The 27,851-nt window shown below is 36.9% G+C and overlaps 1 protein-coding gene across 5 annotated transcripts in view; it reads right to left on the bottom strand.

Annotated features, from left to right (window-relative positions):
* The window catches only part of CCSER1 (coiled-coil serine rich protein 1), a 613,616-nt gene that overhangs the window by 87,614 nt on the left and 498,151 nt on the right, over window positions 1-27,851 (bottom strand). The window contains exon 11 of one of the 5 annotated variants that reach the window (XM_077177072.1): window positions 2,032-2,196. The exons of the other annotated variants lie outside the window; for them this stretch is intronic. Within the exon in view, the coding sequence (XP_077033187.1) occupies window positions 2,108-2,196 (89 nt within the window). The 3' untranslated portion in view covers window positions 2,032-2,107. Of the gene's footprint in view, window positions 1-2,031; window positions 2,197-27,851 lie in introns of those variants that run through there. 5 annotated transcript variants of the gene reach the window in all.

The following is a 27,851-nucleotide window of genomic DNA, read 5'->3' as shown; positions in this document are numbered from 1 at the left end:
TGCAGTTCCATGAATTTTTATACCATTATGTTTGCCCCTCTTTTCTGCTTCTTTCCCAAAATTGCATTACAACTCTGATAAGATGAAACAAATCCACAACTGGTCTTGACTACCGAGCCCAGCAAGACAGATTTGCACGGGGTGGTAGCAGTGGCAGCTGCAGTGCTGTCATGACACACTTCCATCTTATTTAGCAAGTTTTCATCTTGGCACCTTGGCTGAACTCTCATTTAGACCTAAATCATGTACCTCCATGGTCCTTCACACAAACTTATTCTAAGTTGGTATAAACATACTAAGGGAATGATTTTTCTTCCCCTCTCAGAAGATGTAAAATCACATTGGTTTTGTGACTGACAATGAAGCTGCTTAAACGAGTTTCCCATCTGTCTGTCCCTTGACTGCTCATTCCTGTCTTTGGGAATGTCAAAAATCTCTCTTTACCTGAGCTGTGCTGCTATAATTTATGGAACAGCTGCTTAGTAAACTAAATCCCTAATTTGCTATTGATTAAAAATAAACTTGAAATTTATTTAAAAGTTAACCCACTCATTCTGTGCTGTTTTTGTGAAATGGAAAACAGATATGAAAAATGATCCAGAAAGCATTGTTTTGGCATGTTTGACAGTGTGACAGCATTTTTTTAGGATAAAAATGAATAAGCTTATGGCTGCCACTTTCTACTATGGCCAGTGATAAATGAGTGACCATATTTTCCCTTTACTTATGGCTTCTCTTGAAAGGTTTCATACAGATAATAACTCATATTTAAAATTTTTCCACATTGGTCAGAGAATGCAGAGGAGCATTACTGCCAACATTTAGATATTCAACTGCAGGCTTTTCAAAGCTAACTTGCACAGCTATTTAAATGCCATACTTCTCCTTTTCCTAGGAGTAGAAATGTGAATTTCTTGGTTTTGTTCATTTGACACTGGAAATAGATAAAAACTACTTGAAAGCATACAATTTTCATATGTGATACTATTATCACAACTTTATATTACATTCTGAGTTTCACTCTGGTATGTGAATGCTTTAATTTACCCTGTCCACAACTTCTGTGCCTCCAACATTTGGAATAAAATATGCACTTGTGAGATTGAGTGCTTTCTTTTTCTCCTCTATTGCCTCACCTACTTCACAACTTCTGCAATTTTTCCATCCTGCTTATAGAGATTTTCCTGACAGTGGCTAATAAATCACTGTCCCTTTAACATACTATGAAGTTTCCATAAAGCTGGAGCTCCCTAAATTAGTATATAAATACTCATATTATCTTTATGCTGCTGACTCAGGACTGCAACATTTGCACCTATTAGGGCACCCCAGTGTATGGCATCCTCCCTGGCAAGGAGGGCCCATCAGATCTCAGAGAGAAAGGCAGAAGCCTCTCACTCTTGGTGCAAAACAGGAGCAGAAGGGGAAGGCAGGCACTTAGGGGGTAATTTTTTAAACAATATTGTTTTCATCCCCTCCTCAGCTGCATGGCCAAAGTAATTTACCTCTAAGGTCCTTCTAAGAGGCCCCCACAGTGGCAGAGGATCACAGAGAGTAGAGTACTCAGTGCTCATCCTAAAGATGTTGTGCCACTGTAAAAGGGGAGATTTATGGGCTCAGAAAGAACACAAGTAGTATGGAGCATAATTGGGGATCTTTGAGGTGAGAGTACTCAGTAGACATTACTCCTAAACTCACATCACAAAGAACAGCAACTGACTAAAACAAGAAACCACGTTTAACAGGAGGCTGCCACCAGAGCTACATGCAAAAAAAGAGAGAACTGGAAGGGGAAAGGGAGCAAAAGTTCAATAACAGGTTGAAATCTTGATTCTACCTAAAATGATCATTAAATTACCTATAACTGATTTAATGACAACTTTCCTTTTGCTCCTTATGCTTTCCTTGCACCCTACACAAGTCAGCTTGATTACAACAACTTCTCCATCATGGTTGCTCTCTGACTTATTCCTGAGTTAACATTTTTCCCCAGTTATGGTTGACTGCATTGTACTGTTACATCTCTCACCCCTTTCTCACCAACTTTCTATTTATTTGAAACAAGTGCTATACCTGTGAGCAGAGATATGTCACAGATACATTATTTCTATAGGGGGTGTTTATGTCTAAGTGGTGAAAATGAGAAGGCTTGGTTAGACAAGATAGCAGAAGCACACGTTTTCCTGGGTGAAGTATCTGAAACAAAAAGAAATAAATTATGCTTAAGAAATTAAACAAAAGAAACAAAAATAAGAGTGAATTTCTATTTCGGAAAGTCCTAAATATAGACAGTTTAAAAGGCTCCTCAGCACTATGAGAAAATTCTGAGTGATGAAAACGGGAGAAGGCAGTACATTTTCCTGGACTTTTATTCATATTGATCCTGCCTAAAGTCCCTCGTGCCCTTCTTCAGGTAAGGTCTGAAATTACAAGCCACAAACACCTGTGGCAATATTTTATCTTAAAATGTAAATTATTACTGCAAGTCAGAATGTCCTGCTGAGAAGCAGGAGACCTGGGGCCTTGGACACAGATATCCTTGCCCGTACTTTAGGCTTCCTGCAGTGCCATGCATGTGGATCCGTTCTCCTCCAGTGAACAAAAATCTCAGTGGCTAATTAGCAGTGTGCATAAATAACTTCTGTGGGAGAGACACATTTTGGAAGTAGTAATTGGCACGCTGTCTAGCTCTGATTTGCAGTTCTATTGCGTGACCGACATACGGCTGGAAAGAAGAAATCATTCATTGCCTCAGCCTACTGTACTATCTACTTAAGTAGCTTAGATGAGTGCAAGTGGAAATAAAGTGATTATTCCAATTATCAAAGGCTCGCAGGAATACATTGAGCCATGAGAAATTTGCCCTCACTTAATAAACTGCTTAAAATTAGCAGTGAAAAACAGCAGGAGTGAAAAGCTGTGTGAAGTTCAGCTGACCTAACTGCAGAAGCACAGGACAGCAGCAGGTACCAAGCAAACTGGGACACACTCATCTTCCCAGTCTGTGCTGAAAAAAATACCAACTAAATCTCCAAAGGACTCTGGCTAGGCTTGAAAACAACAAGAATGACATTAAAATTGAGTTTGAACATCATTAATCTATTTAGATTTACTGAAACATGCTGCCCTTTGCTTTCATCCTCTGGCATTTGTCCATTACAGCTCTGTGCCAAAATTGAATTGTTTCATTAAGGTCTGAAACAAAAGGGACTGATTTTTTGAGTTACAAAAATTAGACTTTTTAAAAGATAATATTTGTTAATAGAGAATATCTGATCACCATGATTCATTGTCTGCACTTAATTCCATCAAGCATTCATATTCCCAGTGCATTTCAAATATACCCACAAGCACATTTTCAGAGAAACTGTAATAGTATTTTCTTTATAAAATGAAATTACAGATAGATTTGATTTCTTGCTTTTCCACAAAATTATAACAGTGTAGAATTTCAGCCGCCTCATGAGTGGAACTACAGAGATTTCCTTTAACTTGAGTCTTTGGGGGCATGGAATTTTTTTCAGCTTTTAATATGTTCTACATAAAACCAAAACAGACTCAGAAGAAAATCCTCCAGCAGATTTTTAATGATCTGGGTGAAAGAATACTTTGAAATCTCTTATTTTCATCTCAGAACAGTACCTGGATATAACCTGAAATATTAATTATTCATTGTCTAATTTATAAGCACAGTATTAATTACATGAAAATTCCAGATTACACTTATTATAAGTCTTAGAAGCTAAATTAAAACTGATAAAATATATAAAGTATTTAAATGCCAATAGCCATAGACACACAATCTCATTGAGGTAGTTCAAGTTGCCAAGATGTGACAAAATAAAAATAAGGCTTTACCAGTGAAAATACACAGAATAGAAAGTTCAGTAGCACAGGCCAAGAGGCCAGATACAAGTAGTACTTCTTGCTTAGCTTAATTTAGTACTGATTACATCTAAAACGTGCTAGTCCAACCTGTGCAATAATTTTAGGGATATTTGTGATTAATAATATAATACAAACAATGTAATCACAGAAGGCTTAGATTACCAGGACTGCAATTTAAATAGCAGTAGCTAAATACATCTTTTCCTTTTTGCTCCTTACTGCAAATTCATGATCCATACACTATAATAACACTTCTGTGTGAATTGCCCTACTTTCTTACCAGCAACATACAATGCAGAAAATAGGCAGAATTATTTGGTAGATTTCACTAGCACTGTTGAGAGCAGTGCAACAAAATGAGGCTTTCCTGTTTATTCCCAGACTGTTCCAGAAGCAAAATACAGACTTTTGTATTTTATTCGGGTCCTGTTCTCCTCCCTTCTTATAAACATTCACTTTAAAAATTATTTTCAATGACTGTAGTTTGCTGAACTTTGATCATCAGACTAAGGTTATGCTAAAAAATGTAAGAAAAAAGCTGCTGGAGTTATATGGTCTTCAAATACCAAAAGAGGTGTTTGAACTTCAGGAGTGATCTTGAGATTGCAAAACATTAGTGAAAGAGGAATATTTAAATTTGCAAACAGATTTAAGTCTTATTTTAAGCATGACAGGTATACTGTGTTCTTCTTTGACCCAAAAGTACTGTTTATAATTTGGAATAGTCCCTATTAATCTGAGTCCAAAAATGCTGCAAAATGACTGAGCCCACCAGTGGGATTAGACTCAGTTATACAACTATTCATCCATCCATTACAGGTATCTCTAATTATCTCAATGTTTCCAGCTATTCCTTCTCTAGGAAGCTCACTGTTGAAACAAATCCATTTTTAATTCTTTTAAGTCAAATTTGTCCTTTTGCATTTAGTGATTCTACAGCAGGTACCATAACAAAGCCATTACCTCATGCGATTACAACAACTGAACCATGACCCTTATCCCTTGGCTGAATTGTGCCAATTAATAGATAATTTTACATCCCACATATTTTGCCTTACTGATAAGTAAGGAAAATCCATTAAAGTAATGTAATTATGCAACGTTGGAAGCAAGGGAGCAAGGATAGCACATTTACATGTGACCTTGCAACAATGCACCTCGCAGTTTGCATGCTACAAAGCTGCAGCTTGCACTGTTTAGAACTGCATCCTATTTATGCCAAAAAACATCCTGAGTACCTCATGCTCGTGAATGAGGTACTGAGATGGATCTTAGCAGCTCTAAGTGCTGCTATCACTCAGATTGTACACTGTTGTACAATAAATCCAGCTATTTCAGAGTATTACTTTAGAAAGAAGTACTTGCCACTTCCCTTTTCCTAGTATTATTACCATTTACCTAATTTATTACCATTTTACAGTCTGAAGTTGAAGGGACAGATGAAACAACTAGTGTCCTAGCAAAAGAGGAACTTACACAGTAAGTTAAATATGTTCAAATGGGGAAATGATTATGCTGTTGAAGTTGTTGCAGAGACACTGGATATCAAAGCTGAAATATAACTAAAAAGCCTAGAAATAGTCACTGTGTAATTTTAAAATTTTTTCCTCATTCCAAAAAAGTTGGTACATTGCAGCTTCAAGAGCCATAATGACTAAATTGATCCAAAATAAATATTAAATTGAAAGGAATGGCATTAGAAATGGTGTATGAGATCTGTCACATCAGATGCAATTGGGTTGCAAAAATTTTTACCAGCTTTGAATTTGGTAATTTGCATTTAGAAAGAACACTTGTTCCTTTTTATTTCTTGTAAGAAGAATGCTTAGAAAGACATGATTCATGTTCCACATGTCTAGGTATAATAAATGTGCATAAGATCATGAACTCACAATAATTACATTAATTTTAATCCCTGAAAAATGGGTTATAAGACATGGTTTTGCACTATTGCTAGAAACAGTTTCTTGCAAAAGCTCTTTAGTGAAATTTTCTTCTGCCAAGTGCAAAAGTAATCAAGCTACAAGCCAGTGATGTTCAGAAACATCATTAAAAGTTATAAAAATTTGCATGTAAATGAGCACCTTTAGGATCTTACTACTTTCTCCAAAAAATCATCTAGCCATGTAGCAACCTGCAAATAACATGTCTCTAAAGGCCACATAAACACTGAAGAATGACAGTTTAGATACAAAACTAGAACAATAAGCTTTAACAAAAGCACTAATTTATCCATCTGTATTTACCATGACAGAAATGAAAACTACAGCTGAGTATCAGGCTTTTAACATAAACCAATCACAATCAGATTAAAACATAACTGAACAACACAGCTCAAGAATTTTACAAAAATGGAACTTCATAGCAATTATTAATCCATTAAAAAGACTACAGGTTCCAGGCCATAACCTTTGGACAACCAAAAATCTCTACAGTACTGCTTTTTAGCCCTTAAGAAAGACAGTACATCTTTGACCCAGAAAATACAACTTTTTTTTTTTTAAAGACATTTATTTTAAAAATCACTTTCCTGCAGCAATGTTATTTCATATCAAATGGGTAAGGAAGAGAGGAAGAAAAGAGGCTAACATAGGAGAAATTTTTTTATCATAACACTGGCTAGGTTTGAGAGCACACAAAGATGTTTTTTGATGTGTGACACCATACCTGGTGATGTGGGAAATGGCCTTCACACGGTGGTAACGATTACACAGACTGTAATCAAGAATGCAATGCGTGACAATGGATGGATGGAAGGTAAAAGAAAGAAAAAAAAGAGAGAAGGAATGAGAATGCTATTCAAATACATATAACAAAAAATGAACAACTAGAAAACTTCATGGACATCCTGAAGTACCCCTTTCAACTCACTTCAGACCTCTAAATAAAACTGATCATCTTGACAGACCTCACCTTGATTTTTGCTTACTTTCTCCTTGTAGCTGCAGTAAAGAAAGACTGATCCTCTCTGAGTGTAACATTTACTTCATTATTAGAGTATTACAGACTGGAAACAAGTCCCACCACGGTCACCAGAGTGCAACTGGGTTTTTGTTGTTGAGTACCTTGACCTCATGTGTTACTTTAGGTTATGAACACATGGAGTGGGGTGTTTAATATCTTTTAAACCAGAGGGGAAAAAACTTGATTAAATTAACACATGAAGAAGCATTTAAAATTTAACTTGATATATTCCCAAAAGTGTTAGATGATTCTAAACAAGGTTATAAAATATACATATAAAAATATATAACAACCACCTCCACTAAAACTTCACCCTGTGCCTGTTTCTTCTGGTTTTTATATATCCACAAGAAGAAGCAAATGGAGGGTTAGAGAAGTACAGAGCACACCAAGCTCTGACTCTCTGGTTCAGCAGGGTACCCAAGGGGATCTAAACAATGTGGTATGATCCACCTGCTTTCAGAAAGCCCAGTCCAGGCATTATTTGACTTCTTGCAAATTCGGTTGCCCATAATTTTTGTAGGTGCTGAAACACCACTTAGGAGGCTCCTGTTGCTTGTTCCTTCAGTGATGTGCTTAGGCTCCCCCTTCCTGAACAAGGCCATCATGGAACAGAAGGGAAGGGATGTGCTGTGCTTTGAGGGAGCGTGGATGGATGGCAGCAAAGGGAGGGCACCTTTTTAACCTCTGTTGGCAACACAGCAAAGCAACATTAAGCAGCAGCAACTGCTCACAACTCCTATTTCAGCCTTTCAAGTGACACAAGACCAGAAAAATAAAACTACAGATAACCTTAGACTCACCTGTCATTTATATCTAGTGTTTTAATTACCTTGTTACACTAAAATCAGAATTACAAATTTTCTCATATGTTGGTCCACTAATAGAATAGATTCTATTGCAAGATGTAATCACTGCTGAAAGCCATTTACAGAAAGAGATACAAAAGAAATTACTACAGGAAAATCTGCTGTTGTTACTTACTGTATTTTTGGGGGTTTTTCTTTCTGCAACAATAAATTGCCAGATTACTGACTGTGGGAGAAGGAAAGAGTTGCAGATTTAACTGCACTGCCCTCTTATGCATAGACAGGGCTCCATATGGAAGGAGCTGAGGGACTGCATTTCTGGATTCACCATTAGAAATAAGAAATACAGCTATAAGGACTGGACTAACATTATGTTGGTTCTTCTTTTTTTTTTTTGCTATTAGGATACAGGTTCATGAGAAATTAAAGATTTTAGTAATACTGGAATTGCTGAAAATTTGAATCTTTTGAATAATCTCCTATTCTGACAGTATCAATTTATTAGAGGAAAATGGTAACTATATTTAATAAGAATTTGCTCACAGTTGTACAAAAAGTGAAAGTTTATTGAATTGGCACTTCTTTTTTACCAGTATTACCTGGATGTCCTCTGCTAATATACATTATTGTAAGTGTACACTAAACACATTGTATATATTATATATTTTGTATGTACACAGATTATGTTCATTTTCTGAAAACTACCTAACCATGACAATTTGGAAATAAATGCAAAACCTAGGACATGAGTCTTCTATGATGACAATCAAAAGAACGACTAATTAATTATAAACAAGTAAACAATTCTATCTACTAAGAACTGAGTTTGCATTCACCTTATGCATTCTTTTTTTTTTTCTTTTCTTGAAAACTTCAAGCACTCAGGTGTTTGGTTTATATATTTGACTAGTGTAATTTGAAAAGCATGACAAATTAACAAAACTGAGAAATCAAATACAACTAAAGGAACCATATAATGATGAAAAATAGCACAATTTTTTTTCTGTTATTCACTTGATTTATCTGAGAAATCATTAATATTATACTTAAATTAATTTAAATTACCTTATAAATCAGCAATAATTAGATTATAGACTGAAATCCCATGTTTCAAAGCAAAATTGCTACATATCATGGAGCCAACTGATGGTTCAAAGTGAAATGTTGGAATCACAGCAGGCTGATTCTTTTATTCTACCATTCTCCTTAGTGCGCCATCACAGCTTTCAATTACCGAGAAAATACATCTAAAAATAAACCACAGAACTAAAACGCAAAAAGTTATGTTCTAAAGTCACATATAAATCAAAGAAGTGAAAGCCATTGTAATAACATATGAAGTTCAAGGCACCAGGATGAAACAGCAGCTCAATCCACTGATGCAGGCAGCAAAGCCACTGTGTTATCCCACCTCTTCCTAATATTTTCATTAAAATTGTGAAACTTTTCAGTAGTTTCAAATAGAGACTTTGCTAAAATTTTGATGGTAGGTCAGCAAAGCCATGGTTAACTGAGAGAAGCTAAACATCTCCTACTACTAATTGGATACCACTAAGATCTGAAGGAAGACTCAAAACAAATGGTGTTTAACCAAGTTACCTGTAACTAAAACTAAAAATTATTGTCAAAAAATCGGCTGAGGATTGTTAACAGAGGTGATCCCACGTCATGAATAAAAATAATCCTGAATGCAAAAGACTACCAGAATCAAGGTTCAAATTCAAACTGCTGAACGCAAGTGGTCCTGCTGAAGCCACCCAAAGCTCTGCCACAGCTCACTCATGTACCTCAGCTACTGGGCTTCATTCCTGGAATTTTACATGCAAATCCACTGTAATTTAAGTACTCATCCCAGGCTTTTGTTCCCCCCTTACATTTTAATGCAATTCAAACAAAAGATTAGACTGGGGTATAATACAGAGAAATGCCCACTGATTCCCCTACTCCTCCATCCTTAGCATGGAGATCCAGCTCATCTCTCCACATGGATATATCAGTACTTTAGAGGGTGTGGGTTTTGTCTGCTGTTGAAATTCACTCAAAGAGATGTTGTGCTGCTTATCACTGAGGGTAGTAGTCCAGAAGAAGACCTGGAAGTCATTTTTTCCTCTTTCCCCACAGACCTATGCAGTCTCAAGACAGCAGTTCTCACTGCTGATATGGGCAGAGTTAGCAGCTCTAAGATTTAAAAGCAAACATTGACATGAAAATGTACAAAATCCTAAGGTGAAAAACCCTCTATAACTAAAATAAAAATAAATAAAATCAACCAACCAACCAAACTAAAAACAAACAAAAACCCCAATACCCAGAGGATCAGGGTAGAGCTCCCCAGCAGCAGGATCAGCTCCAGGTGTAACTGTGGGACATCTCTCCATGCAACTGGCCAACAGGAACTAAAACCAGTATGAGACTGGCTTCTCTGAGGGCTGGTTTTAGGTATTGGCTGTTTGGTTGGTTGGGTGGTTTTTTTTGGTTTTTGTGACATCTTTTCAGCTCATTCAGTGCATCAAGTAGCAATTTCTTTCATTAATTTCTTGTGGGTAAACTATTCACCCAAATGTTAGCTCCCCTTCCCTTGCATAGATTCCCATGGGTTTGCCTGTGGACTTTATTCAAAATCCTTGTTACTAATGTCTCACACTGTGAACTATTCCAGCTGAAAACATAAAATCTGGTTCCCTCAAAAGTTTTGTTGTCTATTTTAGAAAGAAAACTTGTTCTTTTCTGTATTTTTTCATGGGATTCCCTTCATGAATATCATCAGTATTACATTTCTTGATATATCTTTATTTAAAGGGTTCACAATTGTCTTATCTGTGTCTCTTTACTGGAGAAGAAAAATGTTTCTGTCTGGAACCATCCAATAACCACTTGGAAATCTTCCATAAGAATTGTTGCAAAATGAATGTTTATAAATATTTCCTTGATACAAATAGATTTCCTGACACTTTATAATGAAACACCAAGACATAGCCCTAAGTAAACAGCTAACATTTGGTAAAACATTTTGTATTATCTCTCCAGTGGAGCATGCCTAATAAGTCTTTTGGCATGAAAGGGAATAGTTACAATTAATTATTCCTATGATGGTTAACCAGCATGCAAGTACTGCACATTTAATCTTTCATCAACAAATTTTATAGGGCACTGTAAGAGACACTGAGAGAGATTTATAGGAAGACTGGAAAAAAGCTCACTTTAGTAAATTTTCATGGGGATTAACTCCACATGTAGCAACTGGAAGTTAAGGAAGGAATTTGTGAGTTTGGCCTCGATGGAAGTTTTGAATGCTTGAGAGTGACGGGACACAATTTAACAGGGCCAGCTCACAAGCATTTGTATTCAACCTTGAAACTGAGAATGAGACTTTTACATTTAATTCTCAAAGCAAGGGATCAAAGAGTCCAGCACAATAACTCCTCACATAAATCATGCTCCAGTACCTCACTCCGTAAGTAGATATACTGATTTTAATTAATCAATCCATTTATTTCCAGTCATTCTACTGACTAGAAAAAAATCCTCCTTTCCAAACTCACTGACTTCCTACTTTAATTAGCTTTTGTTTCATAGAAGTAGGAGCACTTTGGGCCGTTGAGATTCATGATCTCCTTCAGCTATGCACTGTCTTGTCCTTGGCAAAACACAACAGCAAACCAACTCTCCTACAAAACAAGAGTTGGGTGCCAGGTATTGTCAATAAATGGCAAGAGAAGAATACATATATTGTCCTCTACACACCATTTTGGCCAATGCCTAGATCTCACATGTTCTGCAAGGCCCTGTTGGAAGCCACAGAGTATTCTGACAATGATGTGCTAAAATTGTATCTGAAACTTAGTTTGCTTAACTGCTTTAATCAATGTTACTCTGGGGTTTTTCTGGGCAAAGAACAAACTTTTTTCATTTCCTCTTGAAGCATCAAGGCTGCTACCCAAATTCATTGGTACATGGCTGCAGCTATTCACAAGGATGAATTAGTTTTAAACAGACTTTTATACGGATTTCATTTCATCAGAATTGTCCCCTGCACCCACTTAGCAGGAGTAGATAGTTTTCAATTGAAATATTGTATCACTTCTCACCATATAAAACCTAAACTCGACAGCAGCATAATTGCAAAATGGTATCTAATATTTCATGTTCCACCAACCCAGAGGACAGACATGTAGAATCATAGCTATCACTGGCCAATCCCAAACTGTTACTGTTATAATTTAAAAGAAAAAGAAAAGAAGTAATACCATCAAAAGTAAGACTGACTGAAGAAAAGAAGGCCAAGAAAATTGCCATTATGATTCCATATGGAGCTCAGCATATGCCAAAACCTCTTTACATTGAAAGGGATTCAAATGCCATTTCCTGCAGAAGCTCAGAATTTTAAAGTGTGTCTAGATACTCATCAGTGTTATTTAAAGCAAAATCTTTACAATTTTCAGCAATAAAAACGTGTGGAAAATAATTAAAGATGCAGTTAGGTACCCTCAATATCCTAAGCTAGAGCAGCAGCTATAAACTTGATATACTTTGTGTCTTTTACTAAGCTGCTCAGGTGGGAAAGGGGAAGCTGGAGGACAACAGACCTCTTCCAGCTTCCACACTGCTGTGGACCTACTGCACATCTCCTTATGGGAAGCCTCAAGTTTTTCAATAGACTCCAAAACTTCATCAGAGCTTGTAGACTATCAGTTGACCATGTGTAAATATCTAAAAAGAAATCAACTCTGTGCCATAGAGAAATGGTCTCATGTAATGGAAAAACATTAAAAAATAAAATGGTGGTGGTGAGAATGGGGAGAGCAGAAAAGATATCAAAATATCAAAAACTCCTCAATGATTACAGTGGGTACAGGATACTCAGCACATCAGCCTGAACAAAGGTGTGAACTTCCGAGAGATGACTTGAGTTCAAGCAAGGGACGTTTGCCTTCTTTGTACACTCAATGCCTTGAAGAATTGGTCGTCGAGAGATTTTTGTTTGTTTGCTCTACAGAAAAATCCTAATTGGGAGTGAATGACGAACTGGGGGCATGAGGGATCCCAATGGGTGAATTTTGTACATTTAACTTGTACAATGTGTCTAAGCATGCAGCTTGGAGCAATTATTTCATCAGCTCTAGTACAAGTTTTTTGCCTTTTTTTTTTTCCAGTGCTAATGAGTTGAGTGGATGTAAATAAAAAGATATTGCCTAGAAATAAAATGTGTCTCATGTTTCTCTCTGAGGGTACCAAGCAGACAAAAAAAAAAAAAAAGAAAAAGAAAAAAACCCAATCTTGCTCAGAACATTTAGCTTAATTTATGTAATTCCTTCTGGAAAGCTTTCCTCTTCTCAGACTTATTCATCTTTGCTATAGATTAAAATCCTACTTATGATTTTTAAGTTATGAAAATTTGTCAGGATTTTCTGCTTTTGTATTGGTCATTGATCTTACATTCATCATTTAGAATAAGGATGGTTATGCATAACTTACATAGTTCTATAACTGCATATAAAAAAAAGAAAAATAATATCAGAAAGAAAAGCAAGAGCGGTTTACTGGCAAAAGTGAAAAGATTTCTTTTTGCAGATATCTTCCAGAAGATCATAAAGCAGCATAAGACTAAATACTATTATTCAACTGCAAGATGGGAGTGTCATGCACAAATATTTTAAATAATTCCATAATTGCTATGACATTTCAATTTACATGCACACAGCCCCTGTCCTCCTCTGAGGAAGTCAGAACATGACAATCTGTTAAATCTGCCGAACTGCATGGTCTTATGTACAACAGCATGCCCTGCTATTAGCTCAGATATTTCACTGACCCAGAAGTCATATTGGGCACCTTAATTTTCTTTTTTTTCACAGAGATATATGCACATACACATTCTTCGACTTTATCATGCATGTCTGAGCTTCCAAGAAGGTTATCTGGGTTTGCAAATCTTGTGAAGGCTAACTAGAATTTCACTTATTGAATAATAGGTGGCACATAATTGCAAAAATGCATGTGCAAACACTTTGAAAGATAGTCAAGTTTTTACTTCTAGTTTTTCTACTGAAAATCATCCAAGAATTATGGCAAAGTGTATACTGTGATTTGTACCATCTTGCTAATTCTTCTGTTCAGCCTCATGGCTAGGCAGAAGAGTATTCAACATGAAAGTTTCAGAAATTGGCAATGTCCAAGAGTCTGAACTAAATGCCATTTCCATACTCAATGATGCTGTCAGTTTTATGAGCTGTGGCACACACAGACTATATTGCACACTCAGAGAATGCTCAGCAGTGTTATTTTAAAACCACCACAGATGTACAGCCCCAGCAGGATCTCACATTACAGAAGCCACAGCAACCCTGCCATACAGCTGAGCCCTTTGTCCAAGCAGGCAGAGCATCACCCAGCAAAACCAACTCTCCAAATCCATAACATTCTTCCACCTATTAAAGTTCCTGGTGTATTCCAGCTCCACGTCTACATTTCAATCTGAAACTTGTAAGATCTCACAAGACTGAGACAATTACTGGATATGCTTTTCATTTCCTGAGTGCTCATCCTTAACAAGAGACAAGCACAGAGGAAGACTGCCCCCAGCACAGAAGATGGGTCACTTCACTTGGCATAATGTGACTAATTTGCAGAACAGGTCAGGAGAGCTCTGAAGTTCACCACCTTCAGACTAATTTGCACACGAGCTTCTTTTTTCAAGTGCATCCACATAAATAAAAAAGCCAGCAAAAAAAGAAAGTGAGTGGGAATCCACTCTTTGTATTTCCAATGAGAATTTGATGTAATCGAGTGCCAAGGGTGACAAATGAATAAAAGATGAACTGCTATAATTGAGAGAACATTATGGTAGGATCTTTAGTTAGCATCTTTCACATACATTTTCTTTTTATTTTTAAACTTCTGCCATCTTTAAAACAAGTTTTTTATACATACTCAATTATACATCAAACAATAATCTTTCTATGTCCTGGTGAGAAAAATAAAATTGTGCATCTATACCAAGCAATAATCCATATGAGAAGCATTCTAACTAGTTGAAATGACAATTCTGTTGTGAAAAAGTATCTATTTGATGAGAAGGAATAATTCTTTTTGAGCATTTTGCCATTTTCCAGTTTTTTTAACCCAAGCAGGCTTTCTGTTTGAACTGGCTTTTTACTTGTGGCCAAAAAATATCAACTGTCTTTGCAAGCTTATGAGGTAGTTTTTTTTTTATATTACAGTTTTTTTGGGTTGTTTTTTTTTTTTTGCCTTCCACTGCTAGTTATATCATATAACAGATAGCCCCAGGCATGCCTGCTTACTTTTAAGAACTCATAAGAACAAGAAGTTTTGAATTTCCTATGGAAACAGCAGGACTGGATTGGTATTTTAAGTTTTTGTAGGTAGAAGGATAAAATATGCTTCTCCTCACGTCTCTCTTTCACAAGAGAGTCACAAATATCCCTTATTGCACCTGAGAGCCAGTGCAGGTATGAGCATCACTGACCTTCAAGAGGATCAATGTCTAATGAAAAAAAAACCAAAGAAATTAGCTGTAGTTGGAGCCTCTTTTCTTAAAAAGTGTGTGGATTCCAGGATCAGGATATTCGGTTCTGCAGCCCACAGCCACAAATACCATTTTAACCCTGCTGCAAAGCTCTTCCTCTAAGAAGGCAGCAAATTAGGCTAAGAATAAACTTCAGTGAGAAGCTGTTTTAGAGCCATGTTAGCATGTAATACACACAAAGAAAATTTCACCAGAAGCAAAAGAAAAGTCAAGCAATTACTCTTGCAAATACGAAAAAAAAAAAGATGAATGTTCCACTAAATAACTGATTCATAAAGTTGTGACTAATGAATAAACATCTTTATTTTCCAAGATAAAAGTAATGGGTAATTTTCAAACCCTCAGTGTTCTAAGCTATTAATATTTAATTGTGATTTCAGCCTGTTTTTCTTGCCTAGGATTGAAAGAGAAACATAACAGTGCAAAGCACTAAGGATGTGTGGGCACATTATTCCTAGCACAGAAAAAGTAATAAAAGAAGAAGGATCTGTGAATTGGCTCATGCATTAACCATAGAGAATGCTGGCAGTGCAAGTAAGCAATGCTCAGTACAAAAAATGGGTGAGACCACGAGTCTGACTTGAGACATCACACTACAAGGCTGTGCCACATGCTTTAATCTGTGCTTTTCTGTAGAATGCTAACTACACTGAAAGCAACCTTGGCCAACAAAATATTTCTCTTGTGGTCTTTTGAATGCTGATGATAAAAAGAGAGACTGTCTTCACTGGCCCCACATTTAAAAAGGTGGGATAAGAAGCAGCACAGAGAATTAACTGAATAAAAAGATGGACAATATATCTAAAGCATCATGAATTTCTGTGGGCTGGTTTTGATGCTTTGTTGCTATAACACAGCCTTACATTTCAGAAGGAGGTCAAGCAGCATGGCCCAGCCCAGTGCCTCAGAGTTAACCTGGTAGTACATCCCAGTAAGCTCAGTTTTAAATATACTTGGGGTATAGTTTATTCCTCAGAAAATGAGCCCTGTCTTCCAAGTGTACAGTAAACCAAAAGCAGCAGTAGTTCATGAACCCATCCTTATAGCCTCACTTCTTGCTTTTTTTTAAATGCTATTCTGTCTAGACTCCCCCTGTTTTCATTCAGATCATTAGGAAATAAATACTCTTAGGGCCTGAGAAAATATCTGGACAGGGCCATCATGGGCCAGTCAATAGCTTGGTGGATAAGCTTTCACTCTCCTCCCCAAGACACAGAAACATAGCATATACAAAATATTTGTGAGTAAATTCAGGGCTTCACTATGTCATGACCTATAGAACATCTGAAAAATCTTCTCCTCTGAAGTGGTTATGCTTCATAATACTATAAAGGAGCTGGCAGGATAGAAAGAAATAATCTGGCAGATCAAAGGGACTTAAGGAGTACTTGATCACTGGTATGTCACTGAAATGAAATCAGGTTTCAGCAAATCAAGCTACTCTAAATACCTGCACAGTAAGAGCAATGACTCACCAAGACAACTGGCAGGTAAACTTTGGATGTGTCTCTGCAAGCTGCCCTAAACACTCTGCACTGGTAGTTTCCATTTTAAGCAAACCATTGATCTATTTGATGACCAAACACACTGACATATATTGCTGCTCCTCCTATTTAAAATACTGAAAAGTCAATTGTATAAACAAAATATTATTTATATATAAGGAGGTTTCCATTAAGTCTCAACTGCTTATAAAGGCCAAACTCTATTAGGAAAACAGTGAGGAAGTTCTGGAATCAAAACTAAATGCTATACATACTTGAACAATGTTTAAGTGTCTTAATATTTGAAGTCCAAACTGTAATTTTTAAAGTATCTTCCACTGCTGGTAAGGATAAGGATGGAAATGTTGAAAGCTGAAATAACTATTGGATTTTACAAGTTGTATGAGAAGAAGCCTCCCAAGAGTAAGCTTCTGGAGTTATTGTCTCTTCATTCCTCTGTATTTCACTTACATGATAGGTGCTCAGAACTGTAATTACTAATATCTTTTCTTTCCTCAGGTATATTCAAAATATCATTTTGCTGTGTGGCACCAGAGATAAGAAAAACCAAAAATTCCCACTTCTGCATCTAGAGGGAAATACACCTGTCACAGGTTAGGTTTTTTGCAGACCCATAATGAATCAGCCACACACTGATAATATATGTGGGAACAGCATGACTATGACCAGCCCCCTTCTCTGTCCTGTGGTTACCCTAGCTGGTTCTTCAAAGTGATGGGGAAAAATTAAGAACCCCGTTGAACAGACACATACTTGGCAAACACACTCCATTGTGCGTGGGGGATAATACAGATCTGACAAACTATTCAGCAGTGGGTTCATTCAAGTTCAGTCAATGCAGCACTGAGCGTAGTAGCATCTGCTTTATGCTCTCCCACAGTGCTGCTCCAGACAGGTGTGGAATTGCAGAGTGTTGACACTAAGAGCCATCAGTGATAGGTTTGATTATCTGCAATCCACAGTGCCAGCAGTGACTGACCACGGGCAGGAACTGGCTGGGGTGATCCACCTCCGAGAGGTGCAGTGCGCTGGGAGCTGGTGTGCACGCTGGGCAAGCACAGAAACAAAATGTTCTTCACTATTTTGGGTATTGTGGGTGCAACTTAGATTGCTTCAGTTGATGGCTTTTAGAGAGCTTATAATTATTCACACAAAAACAGGAACAACAACAACAACAAAAAGTGTGATAGAACTACAGGGATCCAAATAAAAAAGGCCACTCACAAAAAAAGCCTCTCCCAAAAAGTAGCCAAGACATGAAGAAATACAGAGATCTTGTGCAAAATGCTTTTGCACTCCTGACTTCTTTGCATAAGAATATATAAGCTGCTTTTAAGGTATTCAATCAAAAAGGTTATCTTTGTGGGCTTGTTTCGTCCTGTATGGAAAGATTATTTATAGTTCAAGATGCAAAACTCATTACAGTAACTGTTTCTATCAGTAAGTTTGATAGTAATTTATTACAGTAATTAATTAATATTTTCAATATCTTATAAGAAATTTATTATACCCATCCTGAAAATAATGGATTTTTTAACAAATCAAAGAAATGCTGTCACTGAAAAATATTGGTTTGTAAATATAACCATTACTTTATCACATTACTTTTTGCATTTATGGTGAAGTTATTATGAGATTTTGAAATTGAATCTTTACCTAAAAAGTTCTCAACTTCCAGGCAAAAGCTAAGCTCCTAGTATTTCTTCAAGGCTTGTATATTCAGCAAAATAAAAATACATATTAGTATTTAGTTCATATTCATATTCAGAATTTGATTAGGGAGCCAGCAGTTTGTTTTTTTTATAGAAAGATACTCTCAGGTACTTCTATGCCTTTACTCTTATTTTAAAAAAATTAATTAATGGATTTATGGAAAGTTGGACCAAAAATTATGAAATTATTCATAGGGATTAATTAATTGCATCACGAATAACAGAAGGCAAAATATCCCAGCTGTGTTCTTACAAAGAACTAAACCATGACATTCAGAAGTGATGTTTATTTGAGTCTCAAACACACCAGGTGTTTCCAGACACATAGCTCCACTTGTGGAGAGAAAAAAAACTAGAAAGACTTACTGTTTGATGACCATGAAGTAAAAGAAATGGTAGTGGTCCTAAAACTCCCAGAAGAAGAAGTGAAGGCAGCAGCACCCCCTGAAACCAGCTTGTGCCAGGAGACACAAGCACAGGCTCCATTTCCATCTCTGAGAGCACTGTGTGGGGAGCAGAACCCAGCCCATGTCCCTCTCCTGGAATCAGGCAGTCCATCAGCTCACTCCATGGCCTTTCCTCTGTCTTAACTGCCTCTCAGGACTGACTTTAGCAAACATTAACTTCTGTTTCCTTGTGCTACCTCTGAGAAACCTCGTACTAACATTCTCCAATCAATGTAAAAATTTAAGAGATGTCTAATTTTTCACAAAAATATTGCAACCTATTTCTTTTGTTTGATAAGGTACTCCAGTTTAAATTAACTTAAAAGACAGATGAGAAGTTTGTTGTTCTTTATAATGCAGTATCTCATCCCCAAATTTTGTATTTTGTTTTGCAGTCAAACATTTTTCATCTCTTAACATTACCACCACCTATAGTAAATTTGCTGGAATATAATGAAAAGCTTCTTCCAAAAGGCCACGACATTCTGAAAGTGAGAGACTACGAAATTATCATTGCTTTATAATGGTACAGGGCTGGACTGACTCCTCTGTGAGTCAGACACAATCCTGCTCATGCACAAAGACAGAGCCTCAAAGTGAGCTCAGTGAACAGAGCTCTGGGCCCTGACTATGCCATTTGCTCCTCCTGTACTCCTCCTCCATGCTCAGGCAGTGTCTGGCACCGTGCATGTACAGGTGCCCCTTACCTTGACTTAACACTTTAATGCTCAGTGGAACAAGTTGTTGAGTGGTATTATTTCTTCACATGAACTGACTCAGCTGCTGGCTCCCTGGTACCTTATCCCTCATCCTCCTCATGTGCTTTGCTTTATTCACTAGATGTGATCAAATGATGAGGCTACAGCCTGTCTGGGAATAACTTTCTCCTCAAATTCTAGTCTCTAAGATGACAAATTTTCATAATGGGGTTACGAAAACCACAAAACAAAGGAAACAATATTAGGGAGTCTTTATAGACACACACAACAGTCTACATATGAAGCTGCAGAACTGCATCCTACAGCACAGCAGGAGCAGGGCACACAGCTATTCATTTGTCTCTCTCTGCTATGGATAGACTAACTGGATTAATACTGAGGGGTAAGGAATATCCTGAACTCTTAAGGCTTAACAACTCAGTAGAGATGCTTAATCCTTCACAGGAATTCCTCTGTGAAAGGAGAGAAGTACAAATCACATTACCCTGATCACCCTAGAACAAAACATCCTTTTCCAATTAAGAGCACATGCTGCATTCACCAACTGAGCACTGATAAAAACTACCACAAAATGGAAATTAAAATCCACATTTAACCCCGAGCTGTAAAAACTAAAATTGGGTGGTGGTGAAAAATATATGAAAATTCAGGTGCCATTTACTTTTTTGCCACTCTGCAGCTCAATCTAACACCTGCAAATTAGGTACTCTTATGCAAATAAGTATGCAAATACACAGTATTAAGTACTCCTGTTCCTGGAAAAGCTACCTTCACCTATAGTGAAACAGGTCACACTTTTTAATAACTGCCTGAATAACACACAGGAATTTACTGTAATAGACTGTTGGTGACTGAACATCACGGATGCCCTTTAATGTCACTTACTATCCTATTGTGGCACCTATACCAAAAGTCACTAAACAGGTACACCTAGCACCAGAAGATGATCAGTATTCAAAGAAATCTTCCCAGAGACACATCTTCTATAATTCAAGCAGTTCATTATCCTGACTTAGCCCACCATCAAAAACAACTTATGTGAGAACCAATGCCTCAGGAATAGTTTCACAATGAAGCTGCCTGTGTGTAAGACAGTATGTGCCTAATTTGTTGACCCTTTTAATCAATTACTGGAGTAAGTTCCCAGATATTCTTATTTACTTTTCTCCTAGAAGAATCTCAATTATATATAGTAACACACATTTGTAAAGTAATTATTTGCTTCTTGTCTCCATAGTGAATGAAACATATTATTTTCTTGTCTCTTTCCTCCTTAGACACCATTTTACTGCACCCTCTTGCTACTTCTTCTGCATCTTCTACTACATCATCTACTGCTAAGTATCAGTGTTCCACTCTCATAAATACATGGATACACATCTAAAAACTCACAGCTGTTGGTTTTGATATGAAATTTGCTTTGTCTGCGGTGCCTTTCGTGGAGTTATAAAACTCTTGTTGAATATGATGCCACCTATGACACAGTACCTTGATTCAAACAGTGAATAAATACTACTTTTCTTCTGAAGTTTCCCTTCAAGGACTAATATTAAATAAAGGTGTAATTTAATGCTCACATTGCTATTTAAAAGGGCAAGCTCCCCTGAGAGATCATCTTTCTGTTTTCCAGCATTAAAATCAATAGTGCCAGCAATCTCCACTGCTCTGCACAGATGAAGAACACAGCAGTTTATCAAGTAAGTTCACTCCAGGATCCAATGATTGGCATTGACTTTGAAGCTTTTGAGCATTTAAGCAATGTTATCTGAATATAACTTAATGACTGTATTATATCTGAACCCACAATTTTCCTGTATTAAAGTTCATATATCACGTATAATGATGTTCCACAAACACCGAGGTTTTCTAAATATAAAACAGAGCTGTTTCTTAGGAGGCAGCTTTAAAAAAACAATAAAATATGCCACTTCAACATTTTTCCCTCCTTTTAGACTATATTCTTCTTGTATTATAGCTCTTACAAGAAAGAATGTAAAAAATATCTTTTAACAAGAAAATTATTCCAGGATCACCTCCTGAGAGATATAACCTCATGTGTGCTTCACTCAAAGGGAATGCTGTGAGAGATTTGGTTATTTGTTACAAATAAATGGAACTGAAACCATTATGGATTTAACACAGCGGTATAGCCTAGACATTTTACTGTTTTTCACAGAACTTGAACCTTGAGGAGTATCTGGTTTAAACTATAAACAAATAAAATGAAATTAAAAACAGCAAACCAGAGCAAATGTAAGAAAATAGATGAATGGTCAAAGTAATACTGTGTTTATGAGGTCTGTTATGTTTGAATAAATGTGCATGTAATCCCTTTCTTGGGTTTTTCATGGAGTAGGGGAAAACCAGTGCATACCTGAAAGTGAGGATAAGACCTGAAAGAGGAAGGTAAGTGGAAGTTGGAAGCTGACTCAGCAGACAAACTATTTCTGATTTTGCTGGATTTGCCTTATGCTCTGATATACAAAATTGACTTAACAAAGGAAGCAAAGTGTCTAGTAGTGGTTCTTTGTTTGGTACAAAAATATGAATACTCAGGTAATTTCCAGCCTGCAACTGTTGGAATTAACCAGGTGACTTGAAGTCAGCCAGCAAATAGTTAATGCTGGTCTCAATGAGCCAGACTACATCTGCACACAGGAATTAACACCCATCCAGACAAGTCCAAATAGAATCAGCTGAGCATAAATAATTGCTTAAGGTTTTGATATTTGCCTGGTGTCTCAATCTCAGAATGCAGTCCTCCAAGCAATGCTCTGTTCTCTAATAATAATAGTGGTAACAAAGGTACTGATAGGATTAAAGAGGTTAAAATTAAAGGTGAATGCATATTTAAAAAATATTTATGTAGTGCAATTTAGAGCGCAATAAAGGAATCCAATATACTTTATATGTAGTATCATTCTGCATTCTTTAATACATTGCTGTGTACAACAGAAAGATTGTCTTGAAATAAGTCACAGCAAGAAGCAGAACTTCCATGAGGCTGTGATGTGTCTGGCTTGAAAGTTATGATGAATTACCAAGAAAACTAAAAACAGAGTCCTCAGGTCAATTATTTAAGCTTCACTGACAAACAGAAATTTTTCTTCCACCAAAGGCTTAAGTCGACTTTGTGGAATTACTTTAATTGGAACACTCAGTTTAAGATTTCATTTTATTCGATGTGACACTACAACTGCTAACACAAAAATTGTATGTGGGCTCTTATCTCAGACAGATCTGCACCAAGGGTACGAAAGATGGTCTTTCATCTTTTTTCTACCTTTTCATCCTGTTGAAAACCTACAGGTTAATGTATGCTAACTGGCATCTGATTATATAGAGTGATTTATGAGGGAATAGGAAACTACCAAGATAACTTCTGATACCAACAGATTTTCCAGAAAAGTCAGAGTCTCGCTTTTACGGCTGACCCAGGGCTGGGCACAACCTAGTAATGTTTATTCAAAGTGTTAAGCCTCAAATATAATTATATCTGTTACATTATTTAAAATGTGCTACTCTTCATACTTCAAAGGAATTATTTACAACCCTACTTTGTGTAGGATTTGGTGAAGCTTTTCAACTAAATCAGAAGGACAAGAACACCCATTTCTCTCCTTCAATTTAGCAATTCACTGATCCGGGCAGAGAACAGTCCTTCCCCTGCGCTGTCATTACATAAAATATGTATTAACAGCAAACCTATACACCAAAATTTAAGTAAAATCATAAGCTATCCCAAATAAGAAGATAACAATGTCCAATCAAACTGCCTATTATGAGCTTCTGGTCTTAAGAAGGTAGGTAACTTCAAACCTGTGAAATATATATTTATAAATGTGAAGACTTTCAAAATTACTCCCACAAATGCAAACAATCAAGGAAAAAATTTAGCTGGCTGACAAAAAGCAAAAATAAACAAACTTCCAAACCTTAAAATGCTGGTAGAACTAGAATAATGAATGTCAATGGACCAAATACTAAAATCATTGACATCAGTGGATCAGTATTCCACTGTCAAGGTAAAGTGACAAAGAACAAGCACTTAAATTTTCTCATTGAGAAATTTACAGTTTATAATTAACTTTGCAATGAACAGACAAAATTCAAAGCAACATTAAAATCTCCAAGGCTACCTGACAAAAGTAAAAAAGGAAAATTTAAGCTAAGTCTGAAGAAAGCTCTTAATGTTTGCTTGAAGCACAAATAAGCATTTAATACTTTAACATCAGGATCTCAAGGTGAAACCAGCATGCAAAATTTCGTAATGTGAATCACCCTAAAGCCTTTGCAAAGTATGTGCTGGAAATAGGATTGTAATGACTCTGTCTGGTTTTACAGATTTGCATTCTTATCACTGATTTCAACCAGGAGTGTAAAACTACATGATGCATTTTGTGTTTTACTTGAGAGCTCTGATTGTGGAGTATTCTGTTTACCTGAGAGGACCTGCATTGTCTTCTTGGCAGTGGCTGATTCCAGGGGAGCCAAAAGGCCATTCTGTAACACAAACTTGTGCTATAGCTGTACTGTCCTCAAGGAAATCATTTAAGGAATCAGCAGAGTCCCTCTGCTGCCACTGATGCTCCTCCACCAAGCATTAATAAAACAGAATAGGAAAAACACAAGGTACCTGTAGAGGGACTCCACATCAACAGTGAGAAGGATTTATGTAAATCATAGTTTACATAATACTCAATTCATATTATTTAGACTAAGGAAGGACAGGACTTCACAAGTCACTGAGTCATGACTCCTTTCACGCCTTCCCAAAAGCTTGTGGATTTTTTGCAGCAGCAGACTTGTCCACCTTAGTCTGGATGGGCTAGAAACCCCTTTGTAGATTCATTTGGCATTTCATTGCAAATCAGCACAGGAAAGTGCAACAATTTCCCTTTGAAGCTGAAACTAGCATTAGACCTCATACCTGCTAGGAGTCACATTTGGATGGTGAGGGTCAGCACATGCAGCTCCCTTAGCGGGATCAGAATGTTAATTGCTACATGCTCCAATTATTTGCTTCCAGCTACTTTAAATACATCATCCATCGAAGATAAATTACACCATTTAAATTACCTTCTGCCTGTTGTTTTTCAAAGGGAAAAAAAAATCCTAATCAGTCTTCAAACAGTTACTAAATAAGCAATATGAAGAATTACTTCATATTTGTCTTGCTTTATTTTCCACGTAATTCAGAAGCAGGGCAGCTGGTTAAACAGTACACCTGAAAACTGTAACAATACAGCACCTCATCCTGTAATTATGTTTTTATGTATTTTAAGGGATTGTTTGTTCCATGTCATTATAAATCCATTAGGAAAAAGCATCTTCCTGCAGTGGGTGCTTTTGTACTTAATGGCTCAGTGTAAAAGTAAATGCTGAATCTGAAGTGAGGCATCCTGCGCTTATGGCCATGAAACACACGTTTGGCACACAGAAGTACTCAGACTCAGTAATTTTCCTTCAAAATAATTTGCAGACAAATTAATACTGCAGGGTATTTTCCACATTATTGTTTTATTCTATATGACTTATTGCACAAATTGCATTTAAATTTTAGCACTGAAGTAAAAGTGAACTGTAAAATGTCCAGATGTGACTCTCGTTGTAGTCTGTGGCTTTATTTGACAGTTCATTTAAAAATATTTGAGGTATTTATAGTACTATAAACATAATATTTAATAAATAATAAAAGATATTGTCTTAGCATCCAAAGTCAGATTCTACTTCACAAAGATGAGTAAAGAAATAATTTTTCAAATCTTGAGACCCATACTAATATTTGAGCTAGACAGCTAAATGAAATTATTGCATCCTCAAAGCTTTAAGTAAAGCAACAGCTCTGTTGCTCCTAATAGAACATTTGGATTTGCAACTTGCTGGCATCTTTCGCAGCTGGATGTGATATTGTCCGAAGTTTTGTAAATATTTTATAAATTAAAAAACTTCTTAATTCCCTCACCATGTAACTCACCTAAATGCCCTGATCCTCTTGCTGTGTGGTTAGTGCTGTGGCAAAAGAACACAAATTCACAAAATGGGGTGGAAACACGTCCAGCCCAGCTCCAAGAACAGAGAAACATTTATTCCTACATAGAAACCATCTCACTTTCTCCTACTGACACCCCTGAAGTCAAGCACGTACAACCACCTCTCTGGCTGAAAGACACACTAGAGGAAAAAAAAATACATCTTGTATGTAGAAGGTGAGAAGTGGGACACACAGCCCTCCAGGTGAGCATCCCACCTCCCATGTCTCAGTGTCCTACTCTCTTAGGATGCCTAGGGTCAAGCCAAGGGATGCCACTGGAAGAAAATAAACATTTGACTACTGTTGTCATCCAGTTATGGCACCTACATCATTAACTTCTGCCACATGAGACAAAAGATAGAAAGGGGGGGTTTAAGCACTGTCTTTTATGCTATGCTAAAGAACAGCCATACTGCCCAACCTACAGTAGCAGTTGCTTTAATTAACACAGCTTAGAGAAGTGACTCTTTGCTTGTTTCAAAAGGTTAGATAAAACTTTCAACTTACAAACAATCACTGTTGCTGAAAGACAAAACTACAGGGGTTTATAGTCTTACCATCTTTTGTATGGTCGAAATAAATGTCATTCTTTCAAATTTCCCAGCCAAGGAACATGAACAGACCAACAGAAATATTTAGCTGAGTCCAGTATATTCTCAGATGCCATTGCCCGAGAAAAGGTTCACATAGTCAATAAAGCTAAAATAATAACTGGACTGCAAGTAAAACTAAGCTACAGTCATGAACTGGAAGGCAAGATCATCATCTATGTGCAAACCACCACACATGCCATAGCTGAGGGCTACCAAACAAGGTGAGGTGACAGGAGATCTCCATGCAAACTAAAAATTAAAGGGAAAAAAAAAATGGCCTGTTTGGCCTCAGCCGCTGTGTTCTTCATGGGAGGACTCCTTAACCCTTTCTAATGAATATTAGAAATAGCTTTTATGACACTGATTATAATTCGTTCAGGTGAGTACGCAAAACTGACAGTATCAGATACAGTGCACATGGCCAAGAGAGCCAAAACCCAAATGAATTCAAACTTCAGAAGCTTTCTCCAAGCCCCAGTGAGAAAAATGACAACACACTCATCACCTCCATCCAAGTTTTATCTACAAAAACAGCGTCTCAGACTGGAAATTCAAACAGAAACTGTAAGCAAGTGAGGATTACAAAACAGTAGCTAGTGACAAGTACAGACCAAGCTGTATCGTCTCTTTTCTCAACCTCCACAGATTTTGATTTCTTTTTGAAAGAAACCACTATGAATAAATAGAATAATAAGGCTTTTCACATCAGGAACTATTTTTGATGTTATAGGAGATAAAATACAGTCAGCAAGAACTGGCTGTGTTGAAAGGACAGCCCAGAAGCAGGCAGAGAACGGACTGTTCTGTATATAAACCCACGACTATTGCAGCCTGATCTAGCCTCAGTCTTCCTGGTATAAATACACAAGGACATGAGTTCATGCTTCTGGACTGTTTCTGTGTCTAGCTAGTGAATCACACCTTTGTACCACTGCCTGTGCTTGTCTCCCAAACACCTCTGTTTGCATGCATGATGGCATTCTGCTTGTTTGGAGTCATGCTTCTGTTCTTTTAAGTGCCTGATGCCTAAATTTCAATGTTTGAGCCTACACGTAACAACTAAATATAAGCAGCCCAGGGGTAAAGATCATAATCTGATGAGTAAAAATCTGATGAGTAAATAGTAAATGCTAGCATGAGGCCAACTTTATACATGTACTCACTATCCTAACAAAAACTGGTCTCTGTTAGCCCTGACAGTTTTTACCTGTAAAAACATGGAATATTGCGTCCTTTTGGTAAAGAGGGGAAAGAGGGAAATTTACACAATACAAGCCATGGAGCATTTCTACTTTCTGGTTTGCTAGTGCAGGTCTAGAATCACTCCCAGAGAGCTGGCAGGAGACTGTGGTAGAAATATGACAGACCCCACAGGAGAAATTGAACAATTCCTTCCACTTGGGAATTACCAATGGGTTTCTTCAGCTATACTGTTAGTACAGAGGATAAGATTTTTCACTGCCAAAACATGTAATTTTAAAATAAGTAATAAACCCCCCATATATCTTTATTATCTATGATAGAGCTCACTTCTACTAGGTTCATTTTTACATCTCTTTTCTTTGGTCTTCTAAAACCCCAAAGACCAGATACACAGGGAAATGTCAACAACATTACTTATCTTTTAAAAAAAGT

This window comes from Agelaius phoeniceus, chromosome 4 (assembly GCF_051311805.1).
Source record: "Agelaius phoeniceus isolate bAgePho1 chromosome 4, bAgePho1.hap1, whole genome shotgun sequence".
Classification (NCBI taxonomy): Eukaryota; Metazoa; Chordata; class Aves; order Passeriformes; family Icteridae; genus Agelaius; species Agelaius phoeniceus.
Note: the sequence above shows the minus strand (reverse complement) of the source record. Positions and strands in the feature narration are given on the sequence as shown.